Genomic DNA, 17,190 nt, shown 5'->3' on the forward strand with positions numbered 1-17,190 from the left:
GCAAACTGAGTTTAAATCAGGAGTGAATATCCAAAAAATATTGTGGTTCTGCAGTTGTGCTAAAACTAAGAAGGCAATGAAGAAATTAATTGAGCCATGGTACCTTGCTGCTCATAAGATTTAAAGAACGCAGTATTTTTCTGGAAAATAATTACTTTGAAACAAACATTACCTGTGCCATGATAAACGTATGGAAGCTTTCAGGTGGTATTATTGAGAAGTGTGAACAGACTTTAGTATAATGGAAGGATTGAACATCATATAGAAACTTGAGATGTTGTAATGTCTTCAGTCTAGCATCCATATGCTAACCTTTGGAGTGATCAATAGAAGAGGAATTAAAGGGTCAAAGATGTCAAAAACAATCAAAATTTTTGCAGGATAAAGTGAAGCCATCAGCCACCATTGACATCATTTGGGACTGACCCATACATTCATGGTGGTCTAGGAAGAATAGAAGTCAAATGAAAACATCTTGAGCAAGGAATAATGGGAAAAAGTCGGAATGGAATTATTGGGCAAGAAAATTGTAATTGGAGACAGGATAACCCTTGGTGAAGTAGGCAGATTTGAAAGTGATTTCTGTTTTTAAATATTGAAACTGGAATTTATCAGTCTGCAATCTATGAAGGTGAATGGTACCTGAGCTATGCCAGTGTAGTGAGAAGAGACAGCTGTTGTAAATGAGCAACACACATCAAAGTTGCTGGTGAACGCAGCAGGCCAAGCAGCATCTCTAGGAAGAGGTACAGTCGACGTTTCGGGCCAAGACCCTTCATCAGGACTAACTGAAAGAAGAGCTAGTAAGAGATTTGAAAGTGGGAGGGGGAGGGGGAGATCCAAAATGATAGGAGAAGATAGGAGGGGGAGGGATGGAGCCAGGAGCTGGACAGTGATTGGCAAAAGGGATATGAGAGGATCATGGGGCAGGAGGCCCAGGGAGAAAAAAAAGGGGGAGGGGGGAAACCCAGAGGATGGGCAAGGGGTATAGTGAGAGGGACAGAGAGAGAAAAAGGAGAGTGAGAGAAAGAATGTGTGTATAAAAATAAATAACGGATGGGGTATGAGGGGGAGGTGGGGCACTAGCGGAAGTTTGAGAAGTTAGTGTTCATGCCATCAGGTTGGAGGCTACCCAGACGGAATATAAGGTGTTGTTCCTCCAACTTGAGTGTGGCTTCATCTTTACAGTAGAGGAGGCCGTGGATAGACATATCAGAATGGGAATGGCACATGGAATTAAAATGTGTGGCCACTGGGAGATCCTGCTTTCTCTGGTGAACAGAGCGTAGGTGTTCAGCGAAACGATCTCCCAGTCTGCGTCGGGTCTCGCCAATATATAGAAGGCCACATCGGGAGCACCGGTCGCAGTATATCACCCCAGCCGACTCACAGGTGAAGTGTCGCCTCACCTGGAAGGACTGTCTGGGCCCTGAATGGTGGTGAGGGAGGAAGTGTAAGGGAATGTGTAGCACTTGTTCCGCTTACAAGGATAAGTGCCAGGAGGGAGATTGGTGGGGAGGGATGGGGGGGGACGAATGGACAAGGGAATCGCATAGGGAGCGATCCCTGCGGAAAGCGGGGGGTGGGGGAGGGAAAGATGTGCTTAGTGGTGGGATAAATGAGATTGGTTAAACTTAGTGGTCTAAATATAAGTGAATTTGGCTGCTCCAGTGGCCAAAGGTGGATGTAAGTAATCTGTCCCTGGTCATTTATGGATTGATGGGTTGCCATGCATTTTCTGCATGATCTGACTCTTTAATCTGGAATTGAGGCTCCAATGATAAAATTCTTAAAGAAAGACTTTGTGAAATAGGAACATGCGCTGAAAAACAATTAAATTGACATATTTAAAATATAAATACGAGAAATTCTGCAGATGCTGGAAATCCAAAGCAACGTGCACAAGTTGCTGCAGGAACTCTGCAGGTCAGGCAGCATCTATGGAAATAAATAAATAGCCGATGTTTCAGGCCAAGACCCTCAGGACTAGAAAGGAAGGGAGAAAATGACAGAATAAAAAAGATGGAGGGCAGGGGAGGAGGTTAGCTGTAAGGTGATAGGTGAAGCCAGGTGGGTAGGAAAGGTAAAGGGCTGGAGAGGAAGGAATCTGATAGGAAAGGACAGTGGACCATAGGAGAAAGGGAAGGAGGAGGAGACCAAAGGGGAGGTGACAGGCAGGTGAGAGGAGGAAAGGGGCCAGAGTGGGGAATACAGGAAGAAGGGAGGGTGAGGGGAAAATATTTGTTAGCTAAAGGAGAAATCGATATTCATGGCATTAGGCTAGAAGCTACTCAGATGGAATATAAGGTGTTGCTCTTCCACCCTGAGGGTGGCCTCATCGTGGCACAAGAGGAGGCCATGGACCAGTATGTCAGAACGGGTATGGGAATGGAATGAAAATGTTTGGCCACCAGCAAGTTCCGCTTTTGGCAGATGGAGTGGATCTGCTTGATGAAGTGGTCCCTCAATTTATGATGGGTCTCACAATGCAGAAGTGGCCGCATCGGGAGCACTGGACACAATAGGCGACCCCAGGTGAAGTGTTGTCTCACCTGGAAGAACTATTTGGGGCCCTGAATGGAGGTGAAGGAGGAGCTGAATAGGCAGGTGTAGCCCCTTGGCCACTTACAGGGAGATTAGAAGGTAGGTGCAAATAGACAAGGGAATCACAGAGGAAGCAATCTCTGTGGAAAGCGGAGAGGGGGGGAGGTAAAGATATGTTTGGTAGTAGGATCCCTTTAGAGATGGAGGATGGAAGAAATATCTGTTGACGATATTGAAGAACATAAAGAAAATATTACAATATTTTTCTTCTTTTGGGCTGATGTGGGTATCAGTGGCAGCACCAATATTTATTGGCTTGTTAGACTTACTCGAAGAAAGAATTTAGAGCTCAGATTGCAAAGATGAGTGAACCAGATGTGTGTTAATCAACAATCCAATAGCAGTAGTCATTATTACTTATACTTGCCGTTATTTTAAATCCAAAGTATTAATTTGTGTTTTATAGCTGCCATGGTGGAATTTGAACTCAAGTCTCTGAATTATTAATTTATAATCCCGCTAATTTAACTATTTTGCCAGAATCATACCTTGCACTTTGTGGAACACAATCTCTGAACTAAGAATGAATATAACTAGTCAACACTTTAACAAAAACAGAAAATGTTGGAGGTAACCAGCACATTGGACAGCATGCATACTAGCTACTTTGACATAAGATGTCATTTTTTTAAGAGGCTTGATTCAGTGAGCCTGCAGTTTCGCTCACTCTGAAGATGGATGCCTAAAGTCTTCCTCCCAATTAGGAAATGCAGATGCTTGCTCATTCAACAAACACAAAGTTCAGAGCAAATTTATCATCAAAACACATTACCATAGACTACTTTGAGATTCATTGCCTTGTAGGCATTTACAGGAAAAAAATACAATAGAATTTACACAAAAAAATACAATACAGCGACAGACAAGCAATGTGCACAAGAATACAAATGGTATAAAGAAGGTACGGAGAACTGAGTTGTAAAGGCTCCTTGCAAATGAGCCTGTAGGTCATAGAATCAGTTCAGAATAGTGGTAATTGACTTGTCCGTGCTGGTTCCGGAGCCTGGTGGTTCTAGGATAATAACTGTTCCTGAACCTGGTGGTGTTGGGCTTAAAGCCTCCGCACCTCCTGCCCGATGGTAGTGGTGTGAAGAGGCCATGGCCTGGTTGATGGGTGTCTTTGACGGCATGTTGCTTTCTTGTGGCAGCGCTCCATGCAAACATACTCAGTGCTTCAATGTGCACTTCATTTCCAGCAACAAGCAGTGGCAAGAGGTCCAAGGTGGTATAAGTGAAGAAATTTGCACCCTCCCACTCCATGCTTTCATATGTTTTGCTTTTTAGTGGCTTTCAAGTAATGGGGAATAGGAGGATGTGCATTTCATTATGTGCTGGACCAGTGGCTAATAAGAATCTGCCTTCCTTCTTGGTCTAAAATTAAACCTAATCTTTAAAAACAACCTAAGTGTTAGATCTTCTCCCAGGGGTTTGCTTTGAAGTACTGATTAAGCATTTGAGTGTTGTTACTCAAAAAAAAACTGCATAATACATCACTGCAGAAATGGAATACTGCAAGATAACACACAGAAAGCAAAAGTGTACATATCGAATGGAAGTGTTTCAAACAGATTTCAAAAAAATCTGAGTGTCATATATGTGATGCACAGCAAATTCAGTGGAACCAAAAATACAGCAGTAAAGTTTTTTCTCCTTGTTATGCATCACCATCAATTATGGCAAATACATCCAAACCAGTAGCAGGGAAGATTGAAGGCTACTCCTTGTTTCCTTCATTAAGCATATAATGAGATCACCCAAAGTCCCTGCCCTTTGACAAAAATTGGCACTGAATTTCTCCACAAGAATGTTCTGTTTCCTGTGTAGTTTAACAGATGTATCCATAAAGATAGAGTTAATATAAATGTGTTCAAAGTGCATTGTTTTCCCACTTCTTGAGTAGTTGTCTGAAGTCAACAAAAAGAAATAAAAAAGCATTTGATGTGTGAATAGCATCCCATCTGTTTGGCAGAATGATAAAAGGAAGCAACTTCCAGCACCATCCATGCTTGCTTCTGCGTAAAATTTCCTGAACCTGCTCAAAAGAAGCTTGGGAAATGTAAATCAACTAGCAAAAGCAACTTCAAAACACAATATGCTCCAGGGCTGTTTCTTTGTTTTCTTCTGTTTGACTGTCATTTAATGCAAGTCTGTCAATTACCCCTCAGTCATTTCCCATTTCATTTTCGAAACTGATCCGCATGGATCCTTGTTAGTCAAACTCTGCAGAAATGTCAGTGAGGCTAGAGCATCTCAGTTGAAATTCTGAAAACTATTTTTGTGCAGTGTCACTTTCTTCCATCATTGCACTTCTACCCATTCTCTTTGGCCAGCTTCAGAGCAGTTTTTCAGTTTCTGCTTCAAGTTATTGAATCTTTGTAACTGCTGGTTTCTTATCTGTTTTACTGATTGTTTATTTCTGTATATTTCAGCTTTGCTTTCAAGGCCTTTTGACTTTGTTTACAAAGTCTTCATTCTTAAGCATTCCTGCGGTCTGCAAACACACAGCTTCGTATTGTTACAGTCTTCTTACAGTGGGGCTAATGGTCTTTCTATGCTAGGGCAAAGCCATATCTATGCTCTTCTGTTATTAGTATATGCAAACCTGACCAAGCCACCGAAACAAAGAGAGCTGCAGCAAATCTAGCTGTGCTGTGGTCTGAACTTTGTTTTAAAACAAGGTTTTTCCATATAAAATTTACAATGCAAAAGCTGGAGGAACTCTAGCCTGCCTTGAGTGTTGGCCTGAAACATCAATTGTTTTTCCTCTTCATAGATACTGCGTGGCCTGCTGTGTTCCTCCAGCATTTTGTGTGTGTTGCCCTGGATCTCCGCTGTCTGCATGATCTCATGTGTTTAAGCCTTTGCAAATATTGATTATCCAACCATTGCTGAGCCCACATTCAACAGATTCCTTCAACCATCTGCATCCCATCCTAACACCATTGCGCCTCCTTATCATCAATGGCTTTATGACTTTCCTTAATACCTACATCTCTGGCCAACCTTTCAGTAACTGCGTAATATATTAGGCAGTGAAATTGCATTCTGGATTGTAAGATATGATACAAGGGTGACCAGTGACATTATACCTGTGAAATACACAAAAAAAGTGCAAGTGTGTAAACACAAAGTTTGAGTGTAGAGGAGAAGTCATACATGCCGTGTGGGTCATCAAAATGTATTGATGAACAAAATTTAATGGAATTGAACAATACAGATCTTTATGAAACAAGAATTGCAATCGCACTGAGTATTAATAATTCCCATTGAAGAAGTAATTTTCTCCAAGGTAATCCAGGATTCAGCCCAGAATTTATATTGGATATATTTAGATTATTCACCCAGAACAATTGAAAGGGGGGATCGTACTTAAGAGCATACTGAAGAGTAAATCAGAATAAGACTTTCAGCCTGTTGAACCATCATAATTCTAAACAAACAGGGAGAGAGCAATGCCTATGTATGAATGAGGACCTTTTCTTTCGTCTGGAGTTCTGTAAAATGTTCTTAGCTGAATTAATGAGGTTTTCATGGATCTTCTTTTAAAATCAGTCTAAAGCACCCCATGACAATTCAATTCCTGTTCTTGATACTCCCAAATGATAATTCAGCACTGTCTACTGGGTTGTGTACGTTCCTGATACACTTCCCATGAGTTATCGGCTACTTAGCTTGTGCGTGAATCCCACCGTAAAGCTGTCTGTTAGCAAACCTTACACACCAAGTTAGATACCTCTTGAAGTGAGCAATGCACCACAGCATAAAATAAGTGTTAAAACAATGGATGATTATGATTGAACCAGTACAGCGAATCTTGATGTTATGTTGTTGATGAATTCTGGGCTTAATATGCAGTTCTAAATCTTCATGGATTTTCTGCTGCCGTAATCCTCTCAAAAATGAGTTGGAAGCACAAGCTTAAGTGCTTAAAGTCGAGGGTACATGGCCAGGAAAGGAAAAATAGGTAGGAAGAACACGGAGTACTGTGACTTGTCTCACCTCCTGAACAGAAGCAGGTTAAAGGAGTTAAAATCAATGGGGAAAACACATCCAAAAATAATATTTTGCCAAAAGCCACATTATCAGTGTTTCAGATAGCTGTGGCATTATGATGTGTCACAAGAGACATAATTGGAAAAGCAACAAAAATTTAAAAATAGACTCTCTGGAATCTTTCTGAAATTATGGTACGTTATTCTCCAGCAAAGCAACGAAAGTAAGTATGCGGTCGGTTTTGAATTTGAAGTTTCAATGTCTCTGGTAATTTACTTGTTGTTCTCACATAGGGCAACTTAAATATGGCCCTACCCAGGAGCACATGGCAAGTCCCAATTAAGCTTATTTACATAATTTATGAGAGCCAATGGATCAGATTCATGAGATACAGTAGCAGAGATCATGAATTCCTGGTCATGTACATCCAGGCATAAACAGTGACTTTAGTTGTGTTATTTGAAAACTGCTGACTGATTTTTGATGAACTGAGAAGTTGCATTTTCTAATATGAATAATGACATGTAATCTATTTGACTTCATCTCTTACAAAAACAGGAGACTTTGTGTTGATCATATTAAAAGATTATCAGCATCAGCAGTAGTCATATTTGCAGGTATTTCTATAACTGCCTAGATTGCAACTTGTCATCACTGCACTCAAGTCTCTGTGTGTGAAACCTGCTGCCATTGGCAGCTCCTGACATTTCCATGATTCCATAAATCCCTAATTAGATATTCCAGTTATTCTTAGGACACATTAAATTATATGTAGCCATTAACATTTTCGTGTTCCCCAAAATAACAGTCAAAGCAGGTGGAAGTGAAATTCATTTGCTAATTAAATTAAAATTATCTTAACTTTGGAGAATTCCTTTAGGAGTCAGCTTTTCCAAGACCAAAGATTTAGCTTCAGAACCAAGAGTTTGTTCAAAGCCACTCCCCTCCAGCACCACACCATTAGCAGAAATGCTGCAGAACACTATTTATGCACCTGGATTAAGTCGTCCTTCAGATTTCCAACAGGGATGCATGAAGGAGGGGAAATGTCCTCCAGAACAATGGCAACAGCTGTCACTGTATGAATCAGAATCAGCTTTAATATCACAGATATATGTCATGAAATTTGTGTGTGTTTATATATATTAATAAGTTCATGGCCTAAGGTAGAAGGAGTCAGTTTTAGAAAACCGAGCACATTTATTTTTCAACATAATCTCCTCCTACATTTACACACTTAGTCCAGCGGTCGTGGAGCGTACGGATCTTGGACCTCCAGAAAGTGTCCACAGCAGGGGTGATTGATAAGTTTGTGGCATAAGGTAGAAGGAGATGAGTTATTAACTTCAAACTTTCCACATAGCCCTGACGAAGGGCCTCAGCCCGAAACGTCGACTGTACCTCTTCCTATAGATGCTGCCTGGCCTGCTGTGCTCCTCCAGCATTTTGTGTGTGTTGCATGTAACTCCAGGTTGGGGTCTTCAAAAGAGCCTTGAAAAGGTTAAAAAAAAAGAGATATCAAAGATAGAAATAGAGCTTTTTCCAAAGATGCAAGCGAAAGAGTCGCCGTTAGGCACCATCATCCTCCTAAATAGTGAGGTAGTGTTCAGGGGTCGGTTCATTGTCCACTCAGGAATCCGATGTCGGACTGGAAGAAGCTGTCCCTAAAATGCTGTGATGGTAGTCATAAGGAGAGAGCACATCCTGGGTGATGGGGGTCCTTCATGACGGATATGAGCTAATACAGTGTAATTTTAACAAAGAAAATACAGTAGGTCATTCAACTCCTCAAGCCTCCCTCTGTGTTCACTTGGCCTGACTAATTCCTTAATTACATTTACCTCCATTAGTTCCGTATCCCTAGAAACTCTTCCCCATTAAATCCTTTCCTGATCAGAGTTTTCACCATCACCTTTACGATAAGAGCCACAGCACAGTTAGGATCGCTGTGAACTGCAGGGCTAACACTGGAAATCCTTACTGAAGAGAATTAAAAATGTTAAAAGAAATCAGAATGCTGGTGAATTAGAGTAATATCAGATATGGGAATAAAAATGAGAGCAAGATTAAAAGTAAGATCCCAACTTTGGTGGTAGGGAAAATACCGTAATCTGGCACTAAGGAAATAATAAAAAGGAGTTGGAAAATAATAAACAGATTAAGCAAAAACAAAATAGATTTATGAAAGGGAAATCCTGTTTGACAAATCTTTGGGGATTTTTGAGGTTATAACAAGCAGAGTATGTAAGGGCAAAGCAGTTGATTAGATTTATTTGGACTTTCACAAGGCTTTTAAGGTGCCACACAAGAGATTATTATACTGAATTGCTGTTGATATACTAGTGTAGGTCAAAGATGGAATAAAGGACAGGAAATGGAAAGTAAGCTTAAATAGGCTATTTCAGGGTTGGGAGGCTACGTTCATGGGATGCCACAGGGACGGATCTGGTTTCCCAGCTGTTTAAACTTTATGTCAATGATCTGAATGAAGGATGACTGACGATGTGTTCTTCGAGGAGAGAGCATGAAGGTTTCAGACCACATGAATGGACAAGGGTGTGACAGGTGAAATATAATGTGGAAAAATATGTCGGCTTCCACCTAAATAGACAGATTGATAGATACATTGGTATTCCTATACGTGAATAACTGAAGTTAATATGCAAGTTCAGGAATGAATCTGGAAAACAAACATAAACATAAGAGATGCTGGAAATCCAGAACAACATCCCCAAAATGCTGAAGGAACTCAGCAGGACAGGCAGCATCTATAAACAGGAATAAAGAGCCGACATTTTGGACTGAGAACCTTAGTCTTGACCTGAAACATTGGTTCTTTATTCCTCTCCATAGATATTGGAAAATAAACAGTTTATTGCCCCTCATAGTAAATGGAATTGAGTACAAAAGAGTAGAACTAGCTTACTCCAATTATATAGAGCTCTGGTGAGAACACATCTGGAATACTGTGCACATCTCTTCCCCCTACATAAGGAGTTCATATTTGTGATGGTGCAGTAAAGGTTCACTTCAAGCTTAATTCCTAGTTATAGGTTTATTGCATCTGAACAGCATCTGAACAGCACTTTTTTTTTAAATTCAGAGAGTGGTTGATATCCGGAATGAGCTGCCAGAGAAGGTGGTAGAATCAGATACAATTACAAATACATATCAGGCATTTAGACAGACACTTTGCCAAAGCATTGAAGGATACAGTGGTATTGTGGACAATTTGGATAAGTGTAGATTGGCTAAAAATGGCTGCACTGGCTCTATTAGGCTGAAGGATACATTTCCATGCTGTACAACCATCTATACACTTAGGTCTCAATGAAATAGACTAAATTCTTGGTGCTTGTCATGGTAGATGCAGTTAATATTTGCTCTGGCTGGGGTGGTTGCATGTTGGCTGTCTGAGACAACGTTTGTTGCCAGTGGGCAGTGGATCATTAAAAGTTTCAATGCAGGAGGCAATGGAAACTCAGTTACTTAGTAAAGTGATCAATAGGTTTTTAATTATTAAGGAAATGAAAAAATACAGCGTTGATGCAGGAAAGGCATCCTGGGCACAGCATGGAAGTGCAATTACGAAGAAAGCTTCCTTAGGGGTTCACCAAGATTCGGATGATATCTAAAACTTTGAAAAACATCTATGGATGTGTGGTGCAGATTATATTGACTGGTTGCATCACTGTCTGGAATGGAAAGCCCAATGCCCTTGAACGGAAAATGCTACAAAAAGTAGTGGATATGGCCCAGTCTGCAGCGAGTAAAACCCTGTCAACCATTGAACACATTACATGAAGTGCTGTCGCAGGAAAGCAGCATCCGCTATGGGACCCTCAGCACTCATATCATGCTCACTTCTCACTGCTGCCATTAGTAAGAAGATACAAGAGCCTCTGGACCCACACTAGCAGATTCAGGACCAGTTATTACCCCTCATCCATCAACCTCTTGATCCCAAAGAGGAGAACTTCACTCAACTTCACTTGCCTCATCATTTAAATGTTCCCACAACCTATAGACTCATTTTCAAGTACTCTTCTTCTTACATTCTAGATATTTATTGTTTATTTACTATTATTATTATTTTTCTTTTTGTCTTTTGCACACTGGTTGAACACCCACATTGGCGCAGTCTTTTGTTGATTCTTTTATGGTTATTATTCTAATATGGATTTATTAAGTATGTCCACAAGAAACTGAATCTCAGGGTTGAGTGAGGCAGTCTATGTATGTTGATAATAAATTTACTTTTAACTTTAAACTTTGAAATGGTAGACCAAGAACAATGGACAGAATGACCTGTTACTACTTCTACTCTTGCACTTTTAACATAGGAGAATACAAAATAAAGTTTAAAATTACTATAGTTGAAGAACTTAATCCTCAGAAATGATAGGACTTAAAAGTTTCAAAGTTTAAATGTTCGAAGCATTTTGATTTATTATCAGGCTTCAAGAATTGTTAAATTGTTGCAGAATATTTACTGTACATATTTAATTGAAAATTAATATGCAAATTCAGCAACATCTTAAAAATAATCAGAAGGCTAAGGATATGATGATGAGTTTAGTAAATTAGCCAAGAGATTCTGGAGTTTCACAATCTCTAGCATATCTCATATCCACTGTATTTGTTGACCAATTTGCAGATTGATAGCAATCTGTGCTATTTTTCCAGCAATACCTGACCCACCACTTCTTTCAATATTGACACATTTGCACCTGTACCCTAATTGCTCAGGTGCTGCACAAAGCACACTGTGTTTTGAGTCCATATGTTTGGTCGATGGGCTTGCTCTCAATTGTCTGGTTTCAGAATTCACTTGTTGTAAAAGCTTACCACTGCATTCATCGGACAAATGTACCAGTAGAGAGATGTCTATAAAAAATAAGTTTAGAGAAGTGTTTTCTCAGAATCTATCTTGCCTGCAAGTGACAGCAAAAGGGACAGGAAAGAAAACGAAAGCATCAGTGATAGCATAATTCATTAGACACCCCCACCTTATTAATATGGGAATGGTACAGTCCATCTCTTTAATAATTCTTCCTTTTTAATGCTATTATGGTATTGCGCCTGTTGTCAAGAGGATCAGTTTTGACTGTCAAGAAGAAAGGACTGGTATTTTGTGCTATTGTTTCTACTAATAGCAGGTGTCAGACACATCAGAAAATGAAAACTGAAGTTATAAGTAAGTACAGGACTTTACATCAAATATTTATGTCGAATTAATGTTACCTTAGTACATTATATCAGGTGTTCAGAACTATAACCAAAAGGATTACTTTATAAATAGAGCTGGATATGAATAGAATCATATTACTTGTACATTTTTATACTATCAGTTGTTTTTTCATCACTTGTGAATATTGTTTATAAATACAAAAAATAAGAAATTATCACATTCATTCAGTTCCTATACCCATATTAGATCATATGGCTGAGACCTTTGGCTAACTTATTCCAACAAAATGCAATTTGAGGGGCAGTATATCTTCCTTAAATATTGAATAAGTGTAAGCAGAGATTTCATGGCAAACATTGCATATTAAACTGCATTTTGACGTGGGCCTCTAGTGAGCAAAGGTATTTAGGATTAGATTTTAATCTCTTTAAAAGAAGTGTGCTGTATCAGCAGAAGCAGATCAGGTTTCCTTTTAATCTGTGACCATTTCTTTTTATTTAATTTGTGACGGACTGAGATTTTAAAAGGTATTTAAAAATGCTATTTATATTTAGTTAATGCTATCCAAATCTAATGGTATCACACCATTTCACTCCCGACGTTTAATGGTGCATATTTTGCTGTGGAGTTTTCTTCTTGAAAAAGTATATGGCAAACTTTTTGTTTTCTTTATATTTGATGCAATGATAAAAATCGCTTTAAAGTCTATGATCTCCCCAAATATCATTTATTGTTGTCATTTATACCTGTTTCTACTCTCCTTTCTTTCCCGAGCAAGAATATATTTTTCTGTGAAATCTATACCTCTATAAAAAAAGAATTTTTGCCTTCATGCACAGATAGAAATAAATACTTATAAACAACAAGTGAACTGGGATATTAAAATATGATTCCTTAATTTCACTAAACAATTCTTTAACCTTGTGTGACCTTTCAGAAAGGCTTGTGAAAGCAATTTGCATATTACAGCAGTCCTCTAGAATGTAATAGGTGACTAGAATACTAAACACCTTTTTCTTTATACACCAACAAATTTTATAATTGCAAGCAATAAATGGTCTTAGTTATCTGCAGTCCAGAGAAATTCTGTCAGGACAAACCTAATTATCCTGTCCATTTCTAGTTTGGTAATAATTTCACCTTGTTCTGTTGATAACATTTTCACCTTGTCCTATTGATGATGTGATTTTGAGATATTGACTGTTTTGTATTGACTACAATGCCAATAAAATTGTTGAAGCCTCAACTAGAATATAGACATAATGGTCTGGGTCTGTGCGGAAGAAAGTAGGCTATTAGTAGAATTAGTAGGAGAGTACAGTAAACCCCTAGTTTGTTTTAAGCTACTTGATCTTAGCTTTTTTGGCTATGGACAGGAGACAATGTTGTCTTCTCCTGCTCATTACTCCAAATAGGTCATTTTTGTTTTGCCCACTTATTGTGCATTTACACCTTCCTCACCTCCTCCATCCTCCTCTCAACCCCACCCCACCCCACCCCATTCCTCTAAAGCCCTATGAAACAATGTTTCCCTATCTTAAGGGCATTCAATAAGTGCAATCATGTTCTTTGATTTGTCTTTAAAGCTGAACGCCAGATTTGTCAGAGGCATTTGTAATGGTGACTAGACACTAAAATTAGATTGATAACAAAATTACTGGCGGATTATTGATCACTAACAGACTTACACATTTAGTGCAAGATTTCATTTTTCGACAAGAGAGTTGGGAAATAACTTTCATACTGCAATTAAAAAAAGAACATTAATTACATTGACAGAAATAAGAACTAAATTAGAAGTTTTCGTTTAATTTAACCTATAGAATTTTCTTTTTTTTATTATATTTCATCAGATGTTTGTCATGCTTCATATCGTTGTTTGTGAACTCCACTGCAGTTATTTTTAAGAGTGCTGGGAATAAATTGAGATGGAGAGAACATCCAGTGAAGTTATTTGGGTGAAACTTAGAAAATGGTGATTACTTTGGGATTTTACTATTCCCTCCCCACCTCCAAGTAGTCAATGGGACCAGTTACCATAATTCTATTAGTTTTAAGATAGCTACGGAAAAAGATAGGACTGATCCTCAGGTTAAAATTCCTAAAATGAGCAAGGCAAATGTCGATAACATTAGACAGGAGCTCAGAAAGGTTGATTGGGAGAAGCTGATTGCAAATGAAGGGATGTCTGACAAGTAGGGACTATTAAAAGTGAGATCAGAAGAGTTGGAGTTCAAAGCAAGGCTAGCAGCATTGGGGTACACTAGTTGTCAAGGGGCATTGTGGGTCTAATCAGGAAAAAGAAGGAGGCATATATCAGGTAAAGGTAGCCTGGATCCTGAATCCCTTAAGAAGTAGAAGGGATGTAGGAGTATATTTATGAAGGAAATTTGGATGGCAAAAAGGGGAAGGGGAATACTATACAATCCCATAAGTTAAAGGAGAATCCTAAATTAGTCTATTAGTACATCATGTGCAGAAGGGTATCTAGGGAGACAGGAGGTCTCCTTATAGATCAATGAGGTAATCAGTGAGTGAAGCAATGGGAAATGGATAAGGTCTTAAATCAATATTTTTCACTTGTACGTACAATGCAAAAGAATATAGAAACTAGGTAAAAGAATAGTGATAACTTGAAGTATATAAAGGAGAAGATGTCGGCAGTCTTGAAGCACCTAAAAGTATGTAGGTAAATCCACAAGCCCTAACTAGTTGATACTTAGGATGTTGTAGGAAATGGTAGGGAGGGGGGTGGAATGGGTGTAAATTAACTAAGCCCTTGCAGAGAATTTTGTACTTTCATAAGCTAAAGGGTGATATAATGGAAGACTGAAAGATAGCTAATGCTCTGCACTTATTTAAGAGGGGCTGCAAGGACGAGCCAGAAACTACACACCAATAGCATTGCATCAGTGTTGAAAGGTAAATTAGAAACAGGATTCATTTGCTTTTTTGCAATTCAGGAATTGATTAGGAGATGGTCAGCACTGCTTTGTACATGGGTGGCCATGAGTCACAAATTTGATTGAGATTTTTGAGACATTGACCAAGGAGATTGATGAAAGTAGGGTGTTGGTCATGTGTACATGAACGTTAACAAGTCTCTGATAAGGTCCCAAATGGTAGACTGGTCCAAAAGGTTAGACTACATGAGATCCAGAGTGAGATAACAATGGCATTCAGAATTGGTTTGTGGTAGGAAGTAGAGGGTGGTAATAGAAGGTTGCTTTACAGATTGGAAATATAACTGGTAGCATGCTGCAGAGGTTGTTCTTCTGATATAGTAATGATATAAAAGAAAATGGAAGTGGCATGAGTGAAGAATGTTACCTAAGATTACATCAGGGTTTAAATCCACTGGGAAAATGGGCAAAGGAATGCTAGCTGGAACTTCAGTCAGACAAGTGTGAAGTAATGCATTTTGAGATGTTAAAGCAATCTAGGATGTATATAGTGAATGGCAGGGCCCCAGGGAATGTTACTAAACAACAACCCCTTGGAATACAAGTATATCGTTCCCTGAACATGGTGATACAGATAGACAGAGTGGTGAAGCAGGCATTTTGGTGTGCTTGCCTTCATTGGTCAAAGCATTGAGCCTAAGAGTTGAGATGTCATGTTACAGCTTTACAAGTTGCTGGTTAGGCCACACACTAGAGTATTATATGCAGTTCTGATCACCATGTCGGAAGAAGGATGTGATTAATCTAGGGAAGATGCAGAAAATATTCACAGGGATGTTTCCTGGATTGAGATATACTGTATGGAGAGATTGAATAGGCTGAGACTATTTCTTTTGGAGCAAAGGAGACTGAGGACTGACCTTTCAGATGTTAATAAAACTATGAGGGGCATAGATAGGGGAAATATTCATAATCTTTTTTTCCCAGGGTAAGAGAGTCTAAGCTGGAGGATACAAGTTGAAAGTGCAAGGGCTAAGATTTAAAGGGAAACGGATGGGCATATTTTCCTACAGAAGATGGGTCCAGCTGTCAAAGAGATCTGTAGAGGCAGGTACATCACAGTACCTGGACAGGTATGTGGGTGGGAAAGGCTTAGAAGAGTATTGGACAAATGTGGGCAAATGGGATTTGTGCATTACCCATCTTGGTCAGCATAGACAAGTTGGGCCAAAAGGCCTGTTTCAATGCAGTATAACTCAGAATCCATGAAAATCTAACTTGTCTCAAGTGGAACATTTTAATCCAATTAGTTATCAGGCAGGAAGCATTAACTGTATACAAATACAGAAGTATACGCCATTCTCATTGAAAAATCAATCGATATTTTTGTATGAGAGCTAAGTGTGAAGTTTAATAATGAAAAATTCAATTGTGCTGTAATGATTCACAAAGATTGATTGCTTTCTGAAAGTGCAGAGTAATAAAGGTAGAATACTGGGGTGCTAGTGGCACAGACGAACAAACTTTTCACGTGGCTGAACATACTGCAAGGAACTCCTCATCAGTTAAGTCCCTGCTGCTTCCTTAAACAAGTCTTATTTCTGGAAACAATTCTCTGTTGTAAACAGAAGTGCTATTAATCTGTATGAACTCTCATTTCTGAATTTTAGTCAGGGCAGGAAAGTACCTGCTGTATCCAATTGTATATTCAATTGGATTACTATTAATGTGACCAGACTCAGGAAGGTAAAATTAAACCCCTTAGCTGGATATTTCTGGCTTTACACCTGTCATATTGCTTATTTTGATTAAGATGTAGTGTTATGCAGTGACACAACTTCAGTGTCTTTCTACCTACTATCGATCTATACAGCATTGTTAATTCATATTTACACTTTCCTGTAGCTCAAATTGAAGTGATACCTTGCAAGATCTGTGGTGATAAGTCCTCAGGGATCCACTATGGAGTCATCACTTGTGAAGGTTGTAAGGTAAGGTGATTTTTTTTTTAAAAAGCATGCTTAATAACAAACTGACTTGCGCTAATCCACGTCTCAACACCTTTTCAGAGAACAATAATAATGTGCCTTTCTGCTTAGAGCTAAATGTGAACAGTCCTCATATAATAAACTGAACATTTAGTTGAAACATAAAATATAAATCACTTGGGCAGCAAGGAATAGTAGCCCTGGCTCACTAACATTGCATTGAAGATGATGATAGGAAATTTCCTCAAAGCTGTGAAAGAAAGTTGATTACATTGCTGTATCTAGAGAAGAAAAGTAGCTCCTTGAATGATAGCAGTGGTTACCACCGCTGTTAGGAGCAGACGATCGGTTTCAGGGAGTTAATTCACAGTTTGGCTTAGCAAAAAGCTATAATCTGGTTCTCTACTAGTCGGTATAGATTCCCAGCTACCAGGCAGAATAACAAGTCAAACTTGTTCAAATTTGGAATTTACATTAAAACTTAAGTGAGATGATCTCTGCATCAAGTTAA

General features: G+C 39.0%; 1 protein-coding gene across 1 annotated transcript in view; it reads left to right on the top strand.

Annotated features, from left to right (window-relative positions):
• rorb (RAR-related orphan receptor B) overlaps positions 1 to 17,190 on the top strand; it is a 194,973-nt gene that overhangs the window by 98,203 nt on the left and 79,580 nt on the right. The window contains exon 2 of the mRNA XM_072281517.1: positions 16,597 to 16,682. Within this exon, the coding sequence (XP_072137618.1) occupies positions 16,597 to 16,682 (86 nt within the window). The remainder of the gene's footprint in view (positions 1 to 16,596; positions 16,683 to 17,190) is intronic.

The sequence above is a fragment of the Mobula birostris genome, chromosome 17 (genome assembly GCF_030028105.1).
Source record: "Mobula birostris isolate sMobBir1 chromosome 17, sMobBir1.hap1, whole genome shotgun sequence".
NCBI classification, from domain to species: Eukaryota; Metazoa; Chordata; class Chondrichthyes; order Myliobatiformes; family Myliobatidae; genus Mobula; species Mobula birostris.